Below are 17,442 nucleotides of genomic sequence, written 5' to 3'. Positions count from 1 at the left end.
AAAGAAAAGAAAAGAAAAGAAAAGAAAAGAAAAGAAAAGAAAAGAAAGAAGGAAGGAAGGAAAGAAACAGGCTGGTCTGGGAAAGCTGCTAGTGTGGGGGGTGGGGTGGAGCCTGGGAGAGGTACTCTGTTCCCTCAAGGGCCTTACAGGACGCCTGAACCCAGAGAGGCTGGGATTTCTCACAACTTAGTGTAATAGCAGCAGACTCTGTCCTTTGCAAATCACAGCTTTCCAGATTTGGGGAGTTAGGAGACTGGACTTCTGATACTGGAAAGTAAGGAATTAAGTACAGAGACCTACCAACACCAAGGGGCACAGAGCTCCCTTTGCCACCTCATCCCTGTCACCCTAACAGGACCAGGTGAGAGAAGCTAACAGGTGGAAATTGAACAGAGAAATCTGTTCCTCTATCAATAAAAGAGCTTTTCTCTGGCGACCCGAGAGGGTATATCCATTCCAATGTGCCTGTAAAATAACCGTTTATTTGATAGTTAAAAAAAAAGAACTCCAGTGATAAATGTCCGTTACCGATGGTCAGCATAAAGTGCCAGTCGCAATACAACGCCCGGCTCCTGGCCGGCTGCTGGCTCGCGCGCAGCGTTGGAACAGAGGAGCGGAGGCCCGGCCCCCTTAGCCCCGGGCGCCTGGTTCTCAGCCTGGTTTCCGCGCCCGAAGCTGTAGGTCAGCGGGAACACCCGGGAGTCGCGCGGAGCCAGCGGCCCCTGGGGCCGGATGGCAGAAGCAGATACAAGGATTACATTTTCGCAAGGTCCCTGGTGTAGGAATAGGGAAAGGAAGGGGGACTGGAAATTGCCAGGGCGCGCAGATCTTTTCTTCCCCCCTCTCCGCAGTCAAGACTTTACAAGCTTATATGGTCAGGGGAGGGAGGGGGAATAAAGAAAACGTATAAAATAACAATAGAAAAAGTAATACTTCTGTGAGAGGCGCCGCTGCGGCTCAGCGGAGTTTTCGGGGTGTGTGTGTGTGTGTGTGTGTGTGTGTGTGTGTGTGTGTGTTGGTTGGTTGTTTTTGTTTTTTTTTTAATGCAGTTTTCCTTCCGGCGTGTGAGTTGAGTACCGCCTTTTGGCCAAGAGTTTTAGCCGCGTCCTAGGGGAGCCGCCCAGGCTGTAGGAGTCACGGCCCGGGCCAAGGCTCAGGAGCGCCGCAAGCGCAAAGGACCCAGGGGATTTTGTTGCTGTAGAAGGAAGATCCCGAAAGCCCCTCCCGCTGCCCGCAGAGTAGCCTTCAGCTTGGGTCCTTCTGGTAGAGAAGGCGGCAGCACGCCCCAGGTTCCTGGTGCCCCGCAGTCTCTGTTTATTTAGCATTTGATCTTGGAGGTTTTGAGCTCCTTCACTTGTGAGTGTAGCGTCTTGTGGACAGCGAGAGTCCGGGACTGGCAGAATCCTTTCCCACACTCTTGACACTTGAAAGGCTTCTCTTTGGAGTGAATATATCTAAGGGTAGAGACAGACAACATAATGCAATGTTGTTTATGAATGGCTGTCCGATATCTCACCACCCCCCTTGCTGTTAAGGTGTTTGTGGGTACAGGCAAAGCAAGCACAATCGAGCAAAGTGCAGAGGATGTGGGTGGGAGTGGGGAGAGGAGGGAGGAGAGGGCAAAGAGACCACCAGCCTTCCTGGGGAGAAGTAGCAAGCGCCTCCTCCTAAAGGCTGAGTCAACATTGGAGGTCATCAACAGACCAGGCTTCACACAGTTTCTAGATCTGCACTGCCCAAGAAATTCTTAAAAACCAAAAACTGCATGAAATTAACTAAAACGAAAACGTTTCTGAGTTCCTATTTCAAGTGCCCACTCCTAAATCTCTCACTCTTTGCAGGAACAGTTTATTGGGCAGTTATTGGACAGTTTCCGGGGGACTGAGAACGGGGCAAGGAGACCCGACCCTGTGAAGACGCCATCACCGAATTTCGCTCACCCGCGTTTTAAAACCGTTCCTGAAGCGGGGGACAGGGCAAGGGAGTTCATTTATGGTTTTAGAGACTCCCCAGAGGTATGGGAATGCTTACAGCCACTAGAGACTCTTGGGAACCTAAAAGGGGAGGGGGAAGCATCAAGCCAAAGCAGCAGAAACAGATTTCTCTGGGGCCACCCGCAGTGCTGTAGTGTCGCACCTGTGGTCCCGTAGGTGGTCTTGCCTCCGGAAAGCTTTGTGGCAGATGTCACAGGTGTAAGGTCGCTCATCAGTGTGCGTCCGCTCGTGGATAAGTAGGTTATAGGACTTAGTGAAGTGGCGGCCACAGAATTTGCAAACGAATTCCTTCTTGGTCTTGGAAGGCAGGCGTCCTCTTGTTGGCTTCTTTTCTGGGGATAGCTTGGTCACGTCCAGGAGGGCGCCCAGCCCACCAGCAGGGGAGCCAGGGCCCTCCCCTCGGCCAAGCTTGGTGGGATCCTCTTGTGTGGCAGCCAAGGCCAGGTTAGCGAAATCAAAGCGAGGCTTGGTCTTAAGCGCTGCGCCGCTGCCTCCCGCGGTGATCTCTGGCTTAGGGTGAATGACGTGGGGAAACCAGGGGAAGGCTGGTAGCTGGAAGCGAGCGTCCATCAGGCTGGACACCGCACCTGGCACTTTAGAAAAAGAGGATCGAGGCAAGTGCATGGCTGGGTAGCCCAGCGTCCATTGGTGCAGATGCACCGCATGAAGAGCGCTGAAACCATACAGGTTGGGCAGGTGGTCCGAAGGCACTGTGGGCAGGCCATTCACTGCCTGAAGGAAAGAGTAATTGGTAAGCTGCAGGGACGGGTGAATGGGCACCGGTGCTGGCAAGGTTTTGCTGCCCATTTCTGTCGCTGGGAACCGCAATGATTTCAAATATCTGCAAAGACAGGAAGAGGGTGGGGACAGAACCAAAGAGATGTTCAGAGTAGGTCACCTTCCTCCAGAATTCCAGTCTAGTTCTACCCTCTCCCTCCCTTAGGACAGGCAGGAGGTAAGACTCAAAGACTCCACCCATGAACCTACTGCCCTCTCAACATAGAGAGTATAAGATGTAGGAAAGCTGTCTGACCAGAACTCTCCATGATGGTTAGACTCCATCCAAATGGTGTCTGGCAAAGACATACATGTTGACAGAGCAATCAGTAGGAAACTAAGTCCTTAAAGACAGATACAACCAACTTAAAACAAAAGCCTGCTGTCAGCTGTGAACGATGCAAACATGGCATGCATGCAGACACCGGATATCCACATTCAGACAAACCTGGAGCCACACAGAATTACACTGTCCTACAACAATATCAGAACCTGAGGAAGAACAATTACACGTTCGGATTATCTTGTTCTGAAGCAGAAATTCAACAAGAAGGTCCAGAGACAAAGAAAAGCCAGTGTTTTTATGGGACAACCCTGTACGAAATGCAGGAGGCTTCAAATATATATACCGCCCAGTTCCTGAATGCTAAGCCAATGAAACCAGAAATTCCTATTTCATCGGGTAACTGGTTTGGTTTCCAGAAGCCAAAAGAATCAGGTCATCATCTTTAAAACTCTCACTTGGACCTAAGTTTGCAAAGTACCTTAAGACTGATTGGTGAATCCTGTGGAGTTTGTCCTCTTTGTAGCTGCTTGCTGACTGAGTCCCTAGCTTTTGGGGGTTTCCTTTCAAGAAAGGTACTGACACCTATGCTCACTTCATTTGCTCTGTCACACAACCACAATTCCATAGACAGGAATTCATGTGCTCATAGCAGAGGAGCCGGCTGTTAGTCTTCTTATGTAGGAAGAGAACTTTGGGCAAGGTCAATGCGTAGCACCAACACCAGGCCTCCACTGCTGCACTCTGTTTACTCTCTAACTAGAAGATCAGGGTTCTTGAATAAGATCAAAGAGCTGCCATGCCCAAGTAACCAGGGCCACCAGAACCAGCATCTTCTGGCTACTTTGGTTAAGTTCCTCAGGATGCATGGGAAATTGGGGAGGGGGGGTGCTCTGTCCCTCCAGACTTTTCTAATTTGGGTCTATAGAGTGGTAGAGGGGAAAAGGTTGGAAAGCCAAAAAACACTAGGGACCCCTAGGAAGCCTCTAAGCTTGGGCTTCACTAGCAATGCTGGGGTCATTGTCAAAGCAGGATCTTTGTAGAGTCCTTCCCCTTTTCCAGGGGACGTATCTGGCTTCTGATTCCGTTCAGCCACTGCCTCTCTTCCTCACATCTCTCCTCTGTCTAGAGTGTTCCCTGGTACAAGCTACTTTTCTGACTCTGTCTTCACAGCTCAGCCCCAGCAGGTCTAAACACCCTCCTCGCTAAAGGCAAGGCAGAGAGCATGGGCTCAGTTTCTTTTCTCTACCTGAGGCTCTAAGATGTCTGGCTGGCCCAGAGATGCATAGTGCAAGTTTGGAGGGGAGAAACTGGGGGCACTACTGAGAAAAACCTCTTTAGCAGCCAGTAAGAAGGTGGCTGGTGATACTGCTGATCCAAAGGGGTGACTAGTTGCACAAACACAAGAGCAGGCTGGCTGAAATGTGCCTGCAATTAATTTAGCCTCCCAGATAAGGAGCACAAAAATCTGTTGCGATCCAACCTGCCTAGCTAGCAGGATAGCCATCACACACCAGCCTTCTCTACTACTCAATTCACAAAACCTGGGCCAGACAAATGAGGGTCATCTCAGATTTCTGGGACTAGGAAAAGCAAAGTGCAGTTGGGCTTGGGCTGAAGAGGAAGTGGGAACCTCTTTGGAATGGGGAGGGAGAAAAGAAGGCCTCCAACTTCAAAGCTATGCAGGACATAGGCTAGTTGAACGCCCTTTGATTTGCCACCCCTGTTTCTCTCTCTTCCAGGCACTGGAAATTATATCCTCATTTTAAGCTCTATTAGAGCCAGCCTGGGCAATGGTGAGGCCACACTAGCAGCTCTTCTACTAGGCCTATGGGATGTCAACCAGTGATGGTGGCAGCAGGACTCTGGCTGGACTGCTAGGCTGGGTATAAGCCACAAACTTCTCCTGACTCTTCTTTGCCTCCTCCCCCCACCCCCAAGCCAAAAAGTATGGAGAGGCCTTGGGACCCTGGAGGGGAGATACTTGCAACCTCCCTGCCTGATCTTATTTCCTCCAACACACCATTTCTTTTTCTCAGTGGACCAAGCCGTTTATTTTCTGTAGCTTTCTTAGGCGTGCGTGGGATTCCAAGGGTCATGCCACCGACCTTCCCCGCAGACGAATTTCGTTGGAAATGTGGATCTTTACATCAGTACTAAAAAACGGACCTCATGCAAAATCTGGTTTCAGACGACCAACTAAGAGGAAAACACAATGCAGATAAGCCACTGCGGCCCGAGGAGAAGAGAGGAACATGGGGCCTCTCCAGCTGCAGTGCCACCTCCCGCCCCCACTCCACCCTGAGCCTTTTCACCATTTAATCTGGTAGAGACTACTACTTCTTCTAAGGTCCAGTATCTACTCCACGTGGAACTCCGGGCCTGGAGACTTGGTAAGCACTAGTAAATGTCCTGACTCGCTGCAGTGAACTCAATTCCTGCCTCAGAGCAGGGGTCCATGCGCGGCACAGTCATTCGAGTCCCTCTTGCAGTAGAATGCCCGTCCTGCCTCTGCCGCCCTCCCTATGGAGGGCATTAATGAAGTGTGCAGCCTATTAAAGTGGTTTATTCGGGGCTAATTGAGCGTGAGTGAGTTAACTGCTTGCATTAATGAGGACAGAGCGAGCCCCACGAGCTTGCGCCTGAAGGAGCTCAGCAGCATCCCCACCCCACCCAAATATCATCCTTGACATAGAATCCCCATTCGAATGATGACAGATTTCCCAATCCAGGTCCAGAGGACTGACCAACACCACATATGTTAGCTGCCCTTTTTTCCAACAAACGAGATCGAAGGAACCCTCTTTCCTTCGCCATTCTGCTATACTGGGATGCCCGCTGTGTCCCCAGGAGCCGGCTTCCCAATCTTAATGAAACCACAATTACTTTCGAGAGAGCCTGTGATAGACCTTCTACCCACCAGTCCTCTTTGGTTCCCCTTCCCTCCCAGCGAGCACACTCTTTCCCTGGGAGGCTGTGAAACTAGGAAAATAGCTTTACACGTGGTTCTCTTTCAAAGAGCCAACTTGCAAGTCCCATCCCGAATGAAATTCATCGAATTATTGCGACAAAGAAACCTTTGCTGCTAACCTCTGCTCCGGAGCCCACCCGGCTTGTGCAGCAGGGGCTGTTGAGGGAGGACGCGGGAGATTTTTGTTTGTTTGTTTTTTGTTTTTAATCAAGGATACTGCTGGTGGAAGGCAAGATTCCTTCAGCAAGCAGCCGCCCTCTTCTCTCTCATTTTGACTTCCCATCTTTTCCCCCTTAAACCTGGACTACCAAAGGAGCAAAATAGAATCCCCACGCTAGAGGTATCTGCAGCCTCCTGGTTATTCTGCTTCTGGGGCATCCGGTTCTCTAGTTAGAAAACAATGTTCGCTTGTGTCCCCCAACCCCAGCATAGCTCTCCCTACCCCAGAGACAATCGAAGGTTATGATTTGCAGGCCTGGGGACACACTGAAACCCTCTAATAAAGACCATCCCCAAAAGAGTCCAATTGTGAGGCTGATGTCAGACTCGCAGCAGCCTTGTGGTCCTGGGGTTTGAAGGCTTCGAGTCTAAAGTACAACTCTGCAAAAGAAGAATTCGTTTTAAAGCCCAACAGAGTCGGGGCAATGCACCTGTGCAGGATGCTGAAAGCTTAGGTTATGACCATCCACACTTTCTCCCCTCTTCCTCAGCTAAGGAGGGATAAGTCTGAATTAAAAGGCACCCTGCAGAAAAAAAAAGTTTGTGTTCGCTGAAGTTGCTCTAGTTTCTTAAGGGAAGCCTGCAGAGTGCCTTATAAAATCTGTGGGCACCTTACTAGAATACTGGAATTCTAGCTAGCCAAACAGGGCTGCACTCAATGGCTCAGGCCCTTCTGTCTCCTTCCTTCCTCCCGAGGTCAGAGGCCAACAAGGACCCAGAGTTACAAGTCTTTGAACCAGCATCCCCATCAACTCTATGTTGCAACTGCTCTCACTTTCACGGAGATCTTGCAGCCTTCCTTTGGCCAAAAGAACGGCCTTTGAGGACACTGAAAAGAGGAGGCACCAGCCACAACAAGGAACCAGAAGTGAATCTTGCCGGCTTTCGCCTTGCTGAGCCCAGGCGCCCCAGGGCTGCAGTTACCTTGTTCCGCCGCGGTCCCAGGGCAGAGCGCGTCTGTGAGGGTCGCTGCGCTGGACTTGAGTGACCAGAGACTCTGGAGCCGATTGGCACCCCTGGCGAACTAGACTTCTGACGCTTCACTAGCTGCGGTGACTCCAAGAGTCGGACACGCGGGAGCGCTCCACAGCCCCGGAGTTCTACCCGCCGGGGTCTGGTGAGCTTCGCTCCTGGCTCCCTTTCTGAATCTGAACCAGTGCCGGTGAGAACTTGCTGGGGAGAGGCCGAGTTACGTCTCACTCATCCCTTAGCACCGAGCCGCCTACTTATTTTAATCCACCTCCCCCTAGCCCCCCTCCCTTTGCCGTGCGATTTCTCCCCTCCCTCCCCTGCCCCCCAACTCTGCCTGCGCCTGCGCATTGGGAAACAAAGTTTTGCTGACCCGGGCAGCGGACTTTGGCAGCTGTGCTAGCCTGCCTTCTGCTTCTCCTGACCGGTGTCCCCTCCCTGATAATCCCACTGGACACTTTCTGTATATATTTTTTTAAGACACATAAGATCAAGCAATAGAAGAAACATATCCTACCGGATAAGAGAGGACTAGAACCGAGCATTTCGGAGTTCTGTTGTGGAGCTTTGGGACCTATGGTGGCACCAATGAAAGCGGAGAGGAGCCTAGGGTGTCCCCACACCAGCACTTTAGGCATACACTCAATTTGTAATCTGACAAAGTCGCTGCTCTTCTTAAGATTTCCTCCTAGAAGTGACAGACTCCTGGTGTGGAGCAGCGCTCTGACACCAAATAGTGCTTGAGACCTGGGCAGCGATTCTAGCAGAGCTGGCTGGTTCCTGGTGCGGAAGGACAGAGATTACTGACTGCGTGAGCCGTAACATCCGAGTGCCTATGGCTGACCACAGACTCTGGGGTGTGGAGTTCCACAGAAACGTCCATGCCAGAGCATATGAGGAGAAGAAGAGCTAGTTACTTGAACCGCAGATCTCCCCGGAATTCCATTCTAAAGCTCCAGTCACGTATTCCTTTTAGAGTGGATGGGAGTTTTAAAGAGCAGCTAGAGGCACTGGGACCCCTGGGCCTGCGGGGCTGGTTTGGGTGGAGTTTGTAAAGGGAGTTGGGACCTAGAACAACTACATCCTTGCTGTCTGCTTCTTATGTACACACCTCCAAGCCCCAACCACCTCTTTACTATTGAACCCTGGAACTGACCTACTGCTGACCCCAGTCAGCTGTCATTCCTCCCTACCACCTTTCTGGAATGCCTTACCTGGCTTTTTCATGGAAGATGGTGAGGTTTTCTGACTTCCTGACTTTGCCCCAAAGTTACTACTGCAGAGTGGCTCGTGTCACACACACACACACACACACACACACACACACACTTCCTGGGGACTAGGTACCACTCTCACACATTGAAACAGTCCTTTTGGAAGAGTCACCTACTCCTCACCTTTACTGTGCAAGACTGATCCCATGTGATCTCTTGAGGTAGCAGGAGTTTGATTCCTAATATAGGGTGTGATGATGGAGGATGGGCCACATCCCTCCTCCCACCTGCATATTGAAACAGACTTGGTATTCGCAAACTTTTAGAACAGAACATAGCTTCCAGACTCTGGCTAACTTTGGCTACAGCAGGGAAGGAACAAGAGAAAGGGCTATAGTTTACTCAGGAGCCCCACTCCCACCTCCAGCACCCCACTGGTTACTGTTCAAGTAAGAGACCCACATAAGTGTGCCTATGTGCCTGGAATCTTAGCAGCTGTCAGACTAGCAGGATCCTTACCAGAGTGCTGACCCTGGAAGCAGAGGGAGCTGAGATCACCCCCATTCCAATAGCTGGGGACAACATACCAACAAAATCCAGTCAGGCATCCCAGGACTTCACAGACTTCCTTCCACTTCGGCTTAATGTGTTCCCATAGTAGGCAAAGCTTGGATAATTTCCATACTAAGGGCCAAAATTTCCCAAAGGAGTTAAACAAAATAAAACCTCTGCTTATTAGCTAATATACACTTGAGAAGAGCAACAGCTCTACATCAAAAGTACAGACTCTCCTGAGACATATATGCACTATCCCCTTGTCCCGCGAGGAGTCCATGCAACACAGCCCTCTATTTCATCATTCTTTTTGGTTTTCTCAAAAAAGGAGCCTTACCATCTCCCATCTCCTCCACCAGGTGTGTGTGTGTGTGTGTGTGTGTGTGTGTGTGTGTGTGTGTAAGCAGGTATTTTAATTCTGCTTTTACCTGGAAAAACTGACCTGGCCTTCAAGCAAGCCCTGGAAATGAGAGGACTCAGAAGGCACAGGAAGCAAGGTTGGGAGCTCAGGCTTTGGCTCTCAGATCTTTCCAGGGAGTTGGTTAACAAAGCAGGACAGGACTGTGCATGACTGTGTACCCGAAGACTGAGGTCACCTCAGTGGGCTTGGATCCCTGGTTACTAAGGGGTTGCTTCTCGGGTCAGCCTCTAGAAGTGCTCCCTCCCACTGTGAGTCCCTTGGTGAGCGACCCCCAACTGCAAAGCATGGCTCCCAGATGTCCTGGAGGCCATCCAAGGTCCTGTTTTCTTCTAGGTGTTACTTGGGGAAAGAAGCCCCAGTAGCCCCGGAAGCTGCCAACCATTCTGTACTTTGTGCTAAGGAGAGCAACTGCTGGCATCTTTCTCCCAACTGTTTAAGAGAAATTGGCCAGACTAGGTTGGACAGAAACTAGTGGATGGAGGACAGGGTTCAGAGTACCCAGGAAGACATGGGCATTTTTGAAGAAGTTAGATTCGTTTAAAATTCTTCAGGATGTCATGTTTCGAACCTATTTCATGACGTAGACGGCCTGTACCCAGAGGTGCTGTTGGTCACATCAGTCCAAGAGCCCAGTGAAGAAGAGGAAACTCCTATCTCTCCCACGCCTCATCCCTGGGGTCCACAAACTCCGTCTCTCAGAACTTCCACTGACTGAGACTATAGTTTAGACTCGCAAAGAGCCTGCAGAGGGTAACCAGATTCAGCGGTTACCGCTCCTCTCTGAGTCTCTCCCTTGGCCACTGCCTGCTGCTTGGCTCCAGGAGGAACGCCCCAAAAGTTCCAGATTCAGCAGGAGTTGATCACCTGGAGAAAGGGTCCCTACTCCAGAAAGAAGTGTTCTAGCCCTGGGCCCCTTGCGTGCTTGCTTCCAGATGCATCCTTGTCCTGGTAGAGTGCAGCCAAAGCGGGACCCCCAGCTCTGCAGGAAACTCCTCTCAAACTTTAACCACAGGGAGTGCAGCCTTTCAGCCCTGCAGACACTACTGCGGCTGCCAGTCCTGGCTCCCTCCCCCGCACCCCGCAGGCTTAGCCCAGGTGATAGTGACCTCTACTTGCCCTCCTGTCCTAACCCGTCCCCTTTTGCCAATTAGGAAAGAAAAGATACAACCTGTCTTGGAGTTAAAACTGATTTGGGTGGTCTCCGCTTGTTTCTGAACCCAGTATCTCTCCACAGATACACAAAAGTGACCTCATTCTGCTAAGTGGAATTTACTTAATATTTGCGAAGTGTCGCTTTTACAGCAAACTTTTCTGCAACTACTTTGTGGACATCTTGAGGGAAGTCTTCTCATCACCCCCCTCCCCATATGCAAGATTGGAACCTTTAAATCTCTAGTGGAGGGGATTTAGCGTTACCGGTGTGTTCATTGAGATGATGAACTGTAATGGCTCAATAGTTCCTCTGAAACCATTATAGTCAATCAGGTCAAAATCCAGCTCGGAGGAGGAGGGGTTAAATTTCGGAGGTAGGCAATGCAGCTTATGTACAAGTCTGAGACCTTACGGTAGCCTCTGAAAATCTACAAGCTAGCCAGGATTCAGAGAACAGAAGCCCTTGGCTATGGTAGATGTTTATTGTGACAGCGACAGGCAAGTTACGATACCCAAACTGAAAGGGAAAGTGAACACCCTTTTCCCAGACTTTCCCCGCATCCTAAGTTCCGTGTGAACATGTAAGCATCTTCTAATTATTAAACGTCACAACAGGACATCTACGTGGGTATATACCTTTGTCTTTGTTTCTTTTTAAAGGAAACACGAATATTCACAAGAGATTGCACGAACTCTGACATTACTCTCTTCGGTAAAATGAAAAGATGATGACTTGTACAAAATATGGGCGAAGGGCATAGTAGAGCTTTTAAAACTGAGTGGTGAGAATAATTTTTGACACACAACCACCTGTGCTCTAGTGGAACTGAAATGTTCTTTCCTCCAAGGTGGGAAGTGAGCACATCAGAAAAGACCCAGTGTCTTACAAAGCAAGAGAAGATGGAGAAAAGTTGTTTCAGTGAGCTGTGTGCAGTTGGGATGGAACTCTGGATTAGAATCACCTACCACACCCGCAGCGCTGCATACTGGACCTGCAAGGGGCATCGAAGGGAGGAGTGATCGAGGTAATTAAACATTTCCAGACACTGGAGGGCTGTTACCTGCACAACGATTTCCGGCTTGGGGAGGGGGGGGGGCTCTGAAAACAACGTCTGGCTGCGAAATTTTTAAACCAAGTTCCCCGACGCAATCATGAAGAAAACGCTCCCCCTGCTGGCGAGGAAGCGACATCTCTCAGTTTCCTTTCCTAGAAAAGTCAAAAACTCAGCTATCCCTTTTTTTTTATTTTACCAGAGTGGTTTTCACGGAATTTCCCATTAGTCTTTTAAAATCATGTGCACTCTTACTCTTCTAGAAGAAGGGAGAATTCTTCCCCACCGGTTTGTGCTTTTTTGCATCAAATCAGACATTTCTGATTGTATTTATTTTAATAATCTGAAGTCTTTAGCATTTTCTGCCACCAGTGCCTTCTCATCTTGGGAACCACTATGAACAAGATCTGGGGGAAGATTTGTGGTTCTCAGGGATGGACTGGGGTGTGTATCTTCTGTCCAGGCAGCCTGAGGTGAGGCTACCTCTCTCTTACTCTCTCACCATGGCTCAGTACTCCCTGGAGCACATTATCCTCCTCACAGGTCTGTTTTGGACTCCGAGGAAGCATAGGAACTGGAAGAGAATCAGTTTCCGTGAACCATTTCCCTATATTCTCGAAGCTACTTGTGCTTTATTCTCTCCTATTTGCATCCCTTTTCATTGTTGAGTTCTCCAAAAGTGTTTTAATTGAACCCTCTCTTTTTCTTGTTATCCATACACAGGCTCTCTGACAGAGATCTGGACGCAGAAACCCTAAGATTCTCTATGAAAACAAGTCTCTAGACAGTCCCCAAGCTACAAAAGAAACATAAGGTCTAAAAGATCATGGTACTTTACTCCTTGGAGCAAATTATTGAGAAAGTCACACACACACACACACACACACACACACACACACACACACACACACACACACACCACTACCAACAGAAACAACAACAGCAACACTGCAGAGCTGGACAAGCCCTGGAAAGGAAAAGATCAATGCTCTGCCCTGCTCCAGATCAAGAAGATTCCATCCTTCCTGGCATCTAGCCTTACCTTTTCGCCACTAAGGAGTAGAGTGTAGCCATGTCTTCCTCATCTTCAACTTTCAGGAAAGGGTGCCAAGGGATTTGACCTCAGCTAGATGATTCAGGACACTATCATATGTGCATCTCTTGCCTCAGTCACTCAAAACCTCAAAGTGCTTAATCTTGATGCTTCAACAATATTACCTATCCAGTGGAAGGGGGCCACGTGCCTGGGTCTCCTTTGTGTTTATGTCAGGGAGACCTCTGTAGGCCATGCTGCCATATTCCGGGAGGTGCCAGGCCACCAGAGTGGTGACCCAGGTCAAAGAGAAGCTGCTGCCCTCTGAAACTTGAAAATCATCCTCTCTGGTGCAGTGTTTTACGTATGGTGTTCCTCCATCAAGAAACTTGAACTTGAACACCAACTTTGGGTAGATGTGGGCATCAGGTTAGAACTGAGAACACTGAATAAAGAAAACTCAGCTCAGTATGTTAACCATCCACAAAGACCAAGCATCCCTTCTCTATGGTCTAAACTGGTATCAGAGTACCAGCTCCAAACAGCCACATTTCCTCTGATGACTCCAGGAAAATCCATTTGCTTATAGCAAACCCAGTTTCCTACAGAGAATCTTTTCACTAGAGAGCAAACCACTGCTCAAACACTTTGAGCAAATACAAAATATAAGAAAGATAATATGTTATTGTGTGTGTGTGTGTGTGTGTGTGTTATCCAAAAGGATGCGTTGTGCTCTTTTGGGTGTATTTAAGTATTAGTTTGCACTTGATAAATTAGCAATAAGGAAATGAGAATAAAACCTTAAAACTAACTATTGTAACTGGTATTTATAGATAAGAGAGCTACAGGAGTCTCAATTTCATTTTCTAGATAGTCAGACTGTAACACATGTCCTAGGGGATTTACATAAAGGAAAAGAGCCATGCCTTGTAATGGGAAGTGTTCATGTTAAGTTTCTGGTAGTCAGGGACAGTTGTAAAAGACCACGAGGCTCACAGGGATGACAGAAGAGCTCACGCTGCACTGGTGGCAAAGACTTACTGTTTGGGGGTGTCCGCAGCACAGGCTGTCTAACACAGGAGATGCCAGTCGTCAGTAGCTTGGCACCAAAGACATGAGCTAAGGATAAGTAGTGATGGGCTAACACCTGGCCATTGAGCCAAGAGCAGTTCAATGAGGTGAGAGTTCTGAGAGCTAATGTTAAAGACTTAGGAAGATGCTTCTCAAAATCTCCTGTGGCTAACTCACTTGGAGTTTGTCAGAATGCAATCACCAGGTCACATCTTCAGCACTTTGGATTCAAGCAGCCAGAAGTGGGCCCCAGAGTCTGCCCACCAAGCACACAAGCACAGCTTTGTCCACTAGCAAGCATCGATGTTCCTGGAATGGGTCCTCCACAGTCCTGCAGGCACACAGGTCTTCCCAAAGAATGTCCTGAGTATTGAAAAGTTAACTCCATTCAAAAGTACGGCTGTCTCTGGCAACATCTTATACCTCTTGCCAACTATCTTGTCACTATAAAAGAAAAAGGTTGAACATGAATTTCTTAAAAAGGTTTTTAAGTTCCTCACCTCGAAAACTCCACTGCCTACTAGTGGAAGAGTGTTTGTTTAGAGGCAGGTCACCCAGGTTTGTTTCTAGCCACATCCTAAGAAGGCTCTCTGGTGACCAACACGTAGGCTTTATCTGGATGCATAATTCTCTTAGGTCTTAGAGAAATACATATCTCTGTTCAAAATAGAATAGTCATTTTCCTAGGAGTAAGATAGCTCCCTTAGAATTCCAGAGAATCAGGAGACTAGCAGTAAATATAGTTGCCTAAGAGAAGATACATGTTTTCTGAGCAGAAAGTGTGTCCAGTTTGCAAGAGAAACTCTGATCTCTAAAATCATCCAAAAGGTATTTTGCCCCCCACACCCCTTTCATTGCAGCTTGCTGTGTATCCCCAGAAGCTGCATGGAAGAATTTCAGCCAGCGGAATGAGGAGCCATAGGTATGTCCATTCATGCTTCACAATTTAGACTTTCTCCAAGGTAGAAAGTTCTCCACACAGAGACAGTCTAGACAGCCAAATGGAAACATTAGGCTAGCTAATTACTCTTGTGTTAACAGGGGTCAGGATAGCAGGCACTAAACAAAAGATTGATTTCCTTTTAAAATGTTTGGGTTTTTTTTTTCATTTCTTTTGACAGTACTTTCCAATTTTGTTTTAATAAAATCCCAGTTTTCATGTCTATGATTCTACAAGTAGTATAAATTGTTCTATAACTTTTGTTTTAGTTAACTGTTGTATATATAGATAACAACAGCAGCAGTAGCAGCAGCAGCCGCAGCAGCAACAACAACAACAACAACAACAACACACACACACAGTAGTTATGGAACTGTTTATAAGAATGGCTTTGGTACAGCAGTCCAGGAACCCCAGTAAGACAGAAAACGCGCCTGTGAGCCCAGTCGCTAACACCAGCTGAGTGACTTTGGTCATGAAGCTTGGAGACAAGGTCCCTGGAGGAAACAGGTTTGCTCTGTGTGCTGCTTGCAGCAGGAGGTCACCCTTCTTACTGGCAAACAAGTGAGAACCAGGGCCCTGCTGTGGCTGTGGTGGAGCCCCAGTGGGCAGTAACGACACAGAACTATCACGGACTCTCTTCTCTATGGAGGTGGGCAGGCGCTCCACTCCCACATGAGCTTGGTGAGCAAGCAAATTAAGAAATCCAGCATGGTGGTTCTTCTCCCTTTGGATCTAAGAAGAAATAGTATACAGCTTTTCCTGAAGTTACATAGCTAGGAAAATCTGTAGTTAGGACTCAAACCAGATATGTTTGATACCAAAGCCAAGTTCCTAATGGCAACACCCTGGACTCATAGTGGTCTGTTAGGAACTTCAGCATTATCTGGAAAATGATAGGGATGCATAAGCATGGGTGCTGTCTCAGACCTACTTTTCCAGAATCTGAATGCTAATACAAGCGTTGAAGCCATAGGTAGGCGCACGGACATTACTGTACACATCGTTCCAATCCCTTGGCTCAGGCATTAGTCCTGCTTCATTGTCCATTTCTAGAGTATAATAGGAAGGAGAAATCAAGCAAAATACTAACACTTAGGAAAAAAACCAACACAGAGATTCTTGGAGAAGTATGTATCCTAAACCTGCTCACACTTCTACTTTGTCCTACAGTAAGTCAATGCCACGTGACCATCAACCTGACTGGCTCTCTCCCAAGGGGCCTCCCCCCATCCCTGGTACCTGGAATTCAGGCTGCTGGAGCAAAGAGTCCCTGAGAAAGACCAGAAACTTCTATGTGAGAAATGGTAGGCTTCTAAACTTGTAGGAGCCAGAGATGAGCCAGAGCCCAATGGGAATTGTGTAACGAGACCTGCTCCACACTCCCTCCGGCATCCTAGCATACTGGCTCATAGATTCTTGGTGGAGGCACCCACTTAACACAGTTACATGTAAGACATTGATGTCTGTGCATTGTTAAGACTATCATACTAATCTTGGCACAGTATCATTTTTAAATTTAAGAGGCATTGCTAATTAGCAGTGTTACGATTATGCAAAGGATTGATGCCTTGGAAATCATGTTTGTAAATGTGCTGTCTCTTGGATCCTCCAGATCTCTGTCAAACTCAAAGTGTTTATTATATCATTGCCAGTTGATGCTCTACCAACAAAAAGGAAGTCAGTTACAGTGAGTGCATTCCATCTCTTTCACCTCATATTTTTACAATCAAATGTAGAAGGTGCCTAAACTGGGGCAAAGAACTGAGAGCCTTGCTATGAAAAGCATCTGAGGGTATTGTGGTCTGGGTAGGGTCCAGAAGGCATTGTCTCTCTTTCCCTGGGTGTATCTTCTCATCTAAGAGCCTGGTGTATTCAGCTGCATCTCTCTAACCATCCTTCTTATTTGGAGTTTGAGGGAGGTGGGGATGGCAGCCATCAACACATCAGGGGATTGCGCATTTTAAGAGGCGTATCTGGAAAGAATCATGTTTAAGCAGAGAAATGGTAGAATTCCCACTATTAAAACTCTGTATATAAAATGCTGGGGGGAGACTTACACTTATCATCTTTGACATTCCCATTTCAAAGTTGAGAATTTTGATGCCCAAAATATGACTCATCCAGCAACAAAGCTGCAACTGGAAACCAGCTTTCCCTGGAATTGGTTGATTGGTCTTTGAATTCACTATACACTCCCCAGTTTTGTGATTTAAATCTTGAAGGGAGGGCTGGCTCACCAATGGCCTCTGTTTACTCTGTTTGAATAGGACAAGACCACATTCTGCAATGATGCTTCTGGTGAGGAGCTCCTTGTAGGCACACAAAGATGCACAGATGCAAGTATGCCTGCGCCTGGGGGTTGGATGATTGCTGTTCATTGTAGCAGCTTTATGAAAACATTAAATGTCATTACTTATTTCTTCATGTCCAAAATGTATACTTCAACATTTTTCTTCTGTAGACAAGTGTCGCTTTTACTGCAATCTTCAGGCCAGATGTTCTTGGTATAAGTGGTAACAGCTGCCATGCTGGCAAGAGTGTGGCTTCAGCCAAGTCACTTACCAAAAGGGCCCCAGAGCTGTCTGTTCAAGAACACTGACATGGCAGAAGAAACCCATACCTGGCCCTCCCAAGCTTCTTGGGAAACCTTGTGAAGTCTGGTATAGGGGGTTTGGGGAGGGCATGCTGCCAAACCCAGGCCTGTGTTTCCTTCTTCCTTGGTGATGAGCTGGGGATGCAGGCCAGGGAGAGCCAACTCCTTCCCTTCAGGCTTCGTTCAAAGCATTTG

At 48.1% G+C, this 17,442-nt stretch overlaps 1 protein-coding gene and 2 long non-coding RNA genes across 3 annotated transcripts; 2 read left to right on the top strand and 1 right to left on the bottom strand.

The window, feature by feature from the left end:
• Positions 1-462: 462 nt before the first annotated feature.
• Positions 463-7,469, bottom strand: Osr1 (odd-skipped related transcription factor 1). The gene is made up of 3 exons (XM_021179422.1): positions 7,169-7,469; positions 2,137-2,835; positions 463-1,454 (listed from the first exon to the last, which is right to left on the bottom strand). The coding sequence occupies exons 2-3, from the start codon at positions 2,799-2,801 to the stop codon at positions 1,319-1,321; spliced, it is 801 nt and encodes a 266-aa protein (XP_021035081.1). The 5' UTR covers positions 2,802-2,835; positions 7,169-7,469; the 3' UTR covers positions 463-1,318.
• LOC110307155 lies at positions 1,984-5,278 on the top strand. The gene is made up of 3 exons (XR_002379361.2): positions 1,984-2,015; positions 4,797-4,940; positions 5,120-5,278. It is a non-coding gene; the product is annotated as an uncharacterized LOC110307155 (long non-coding RNA).
• A 3,732-nt stretch (positions 7,470-11,201) lies between the features above and the next one.
• LOC110306456 lies at positions 11,202-17,077 on the top strand. The gene is made up of 4 exons (XR_002379279.1): positions 11,202-11,267; positions 11,404-11,580; positions 16,743-16,818; positions 16,922-17,077. It is a non-coding gene; the product is annotated as an uncharacterized LOC110306456 (long non-coding RNA).
• Positions 17,078-17,442: the final 365 nt, after the last annotated feature.

This window comes from Mus caroli, chromosome 12 (assembly GCF_900094665.2).
Source record: "Mus caroli chromosome 12, CAROLI_EIJ_v1.1, whole genome shotgun sequence".
Lineage (NCBI taxonomy): Eukaryota > Metazoa > Chordata > Mammalia > Rodentia > Muridae > Mus > Mus caroli.
Note: the sequence above shows the minus strand (reverse complement) of the source record. Positions and strands in the feature narration are given on the sequence as shown.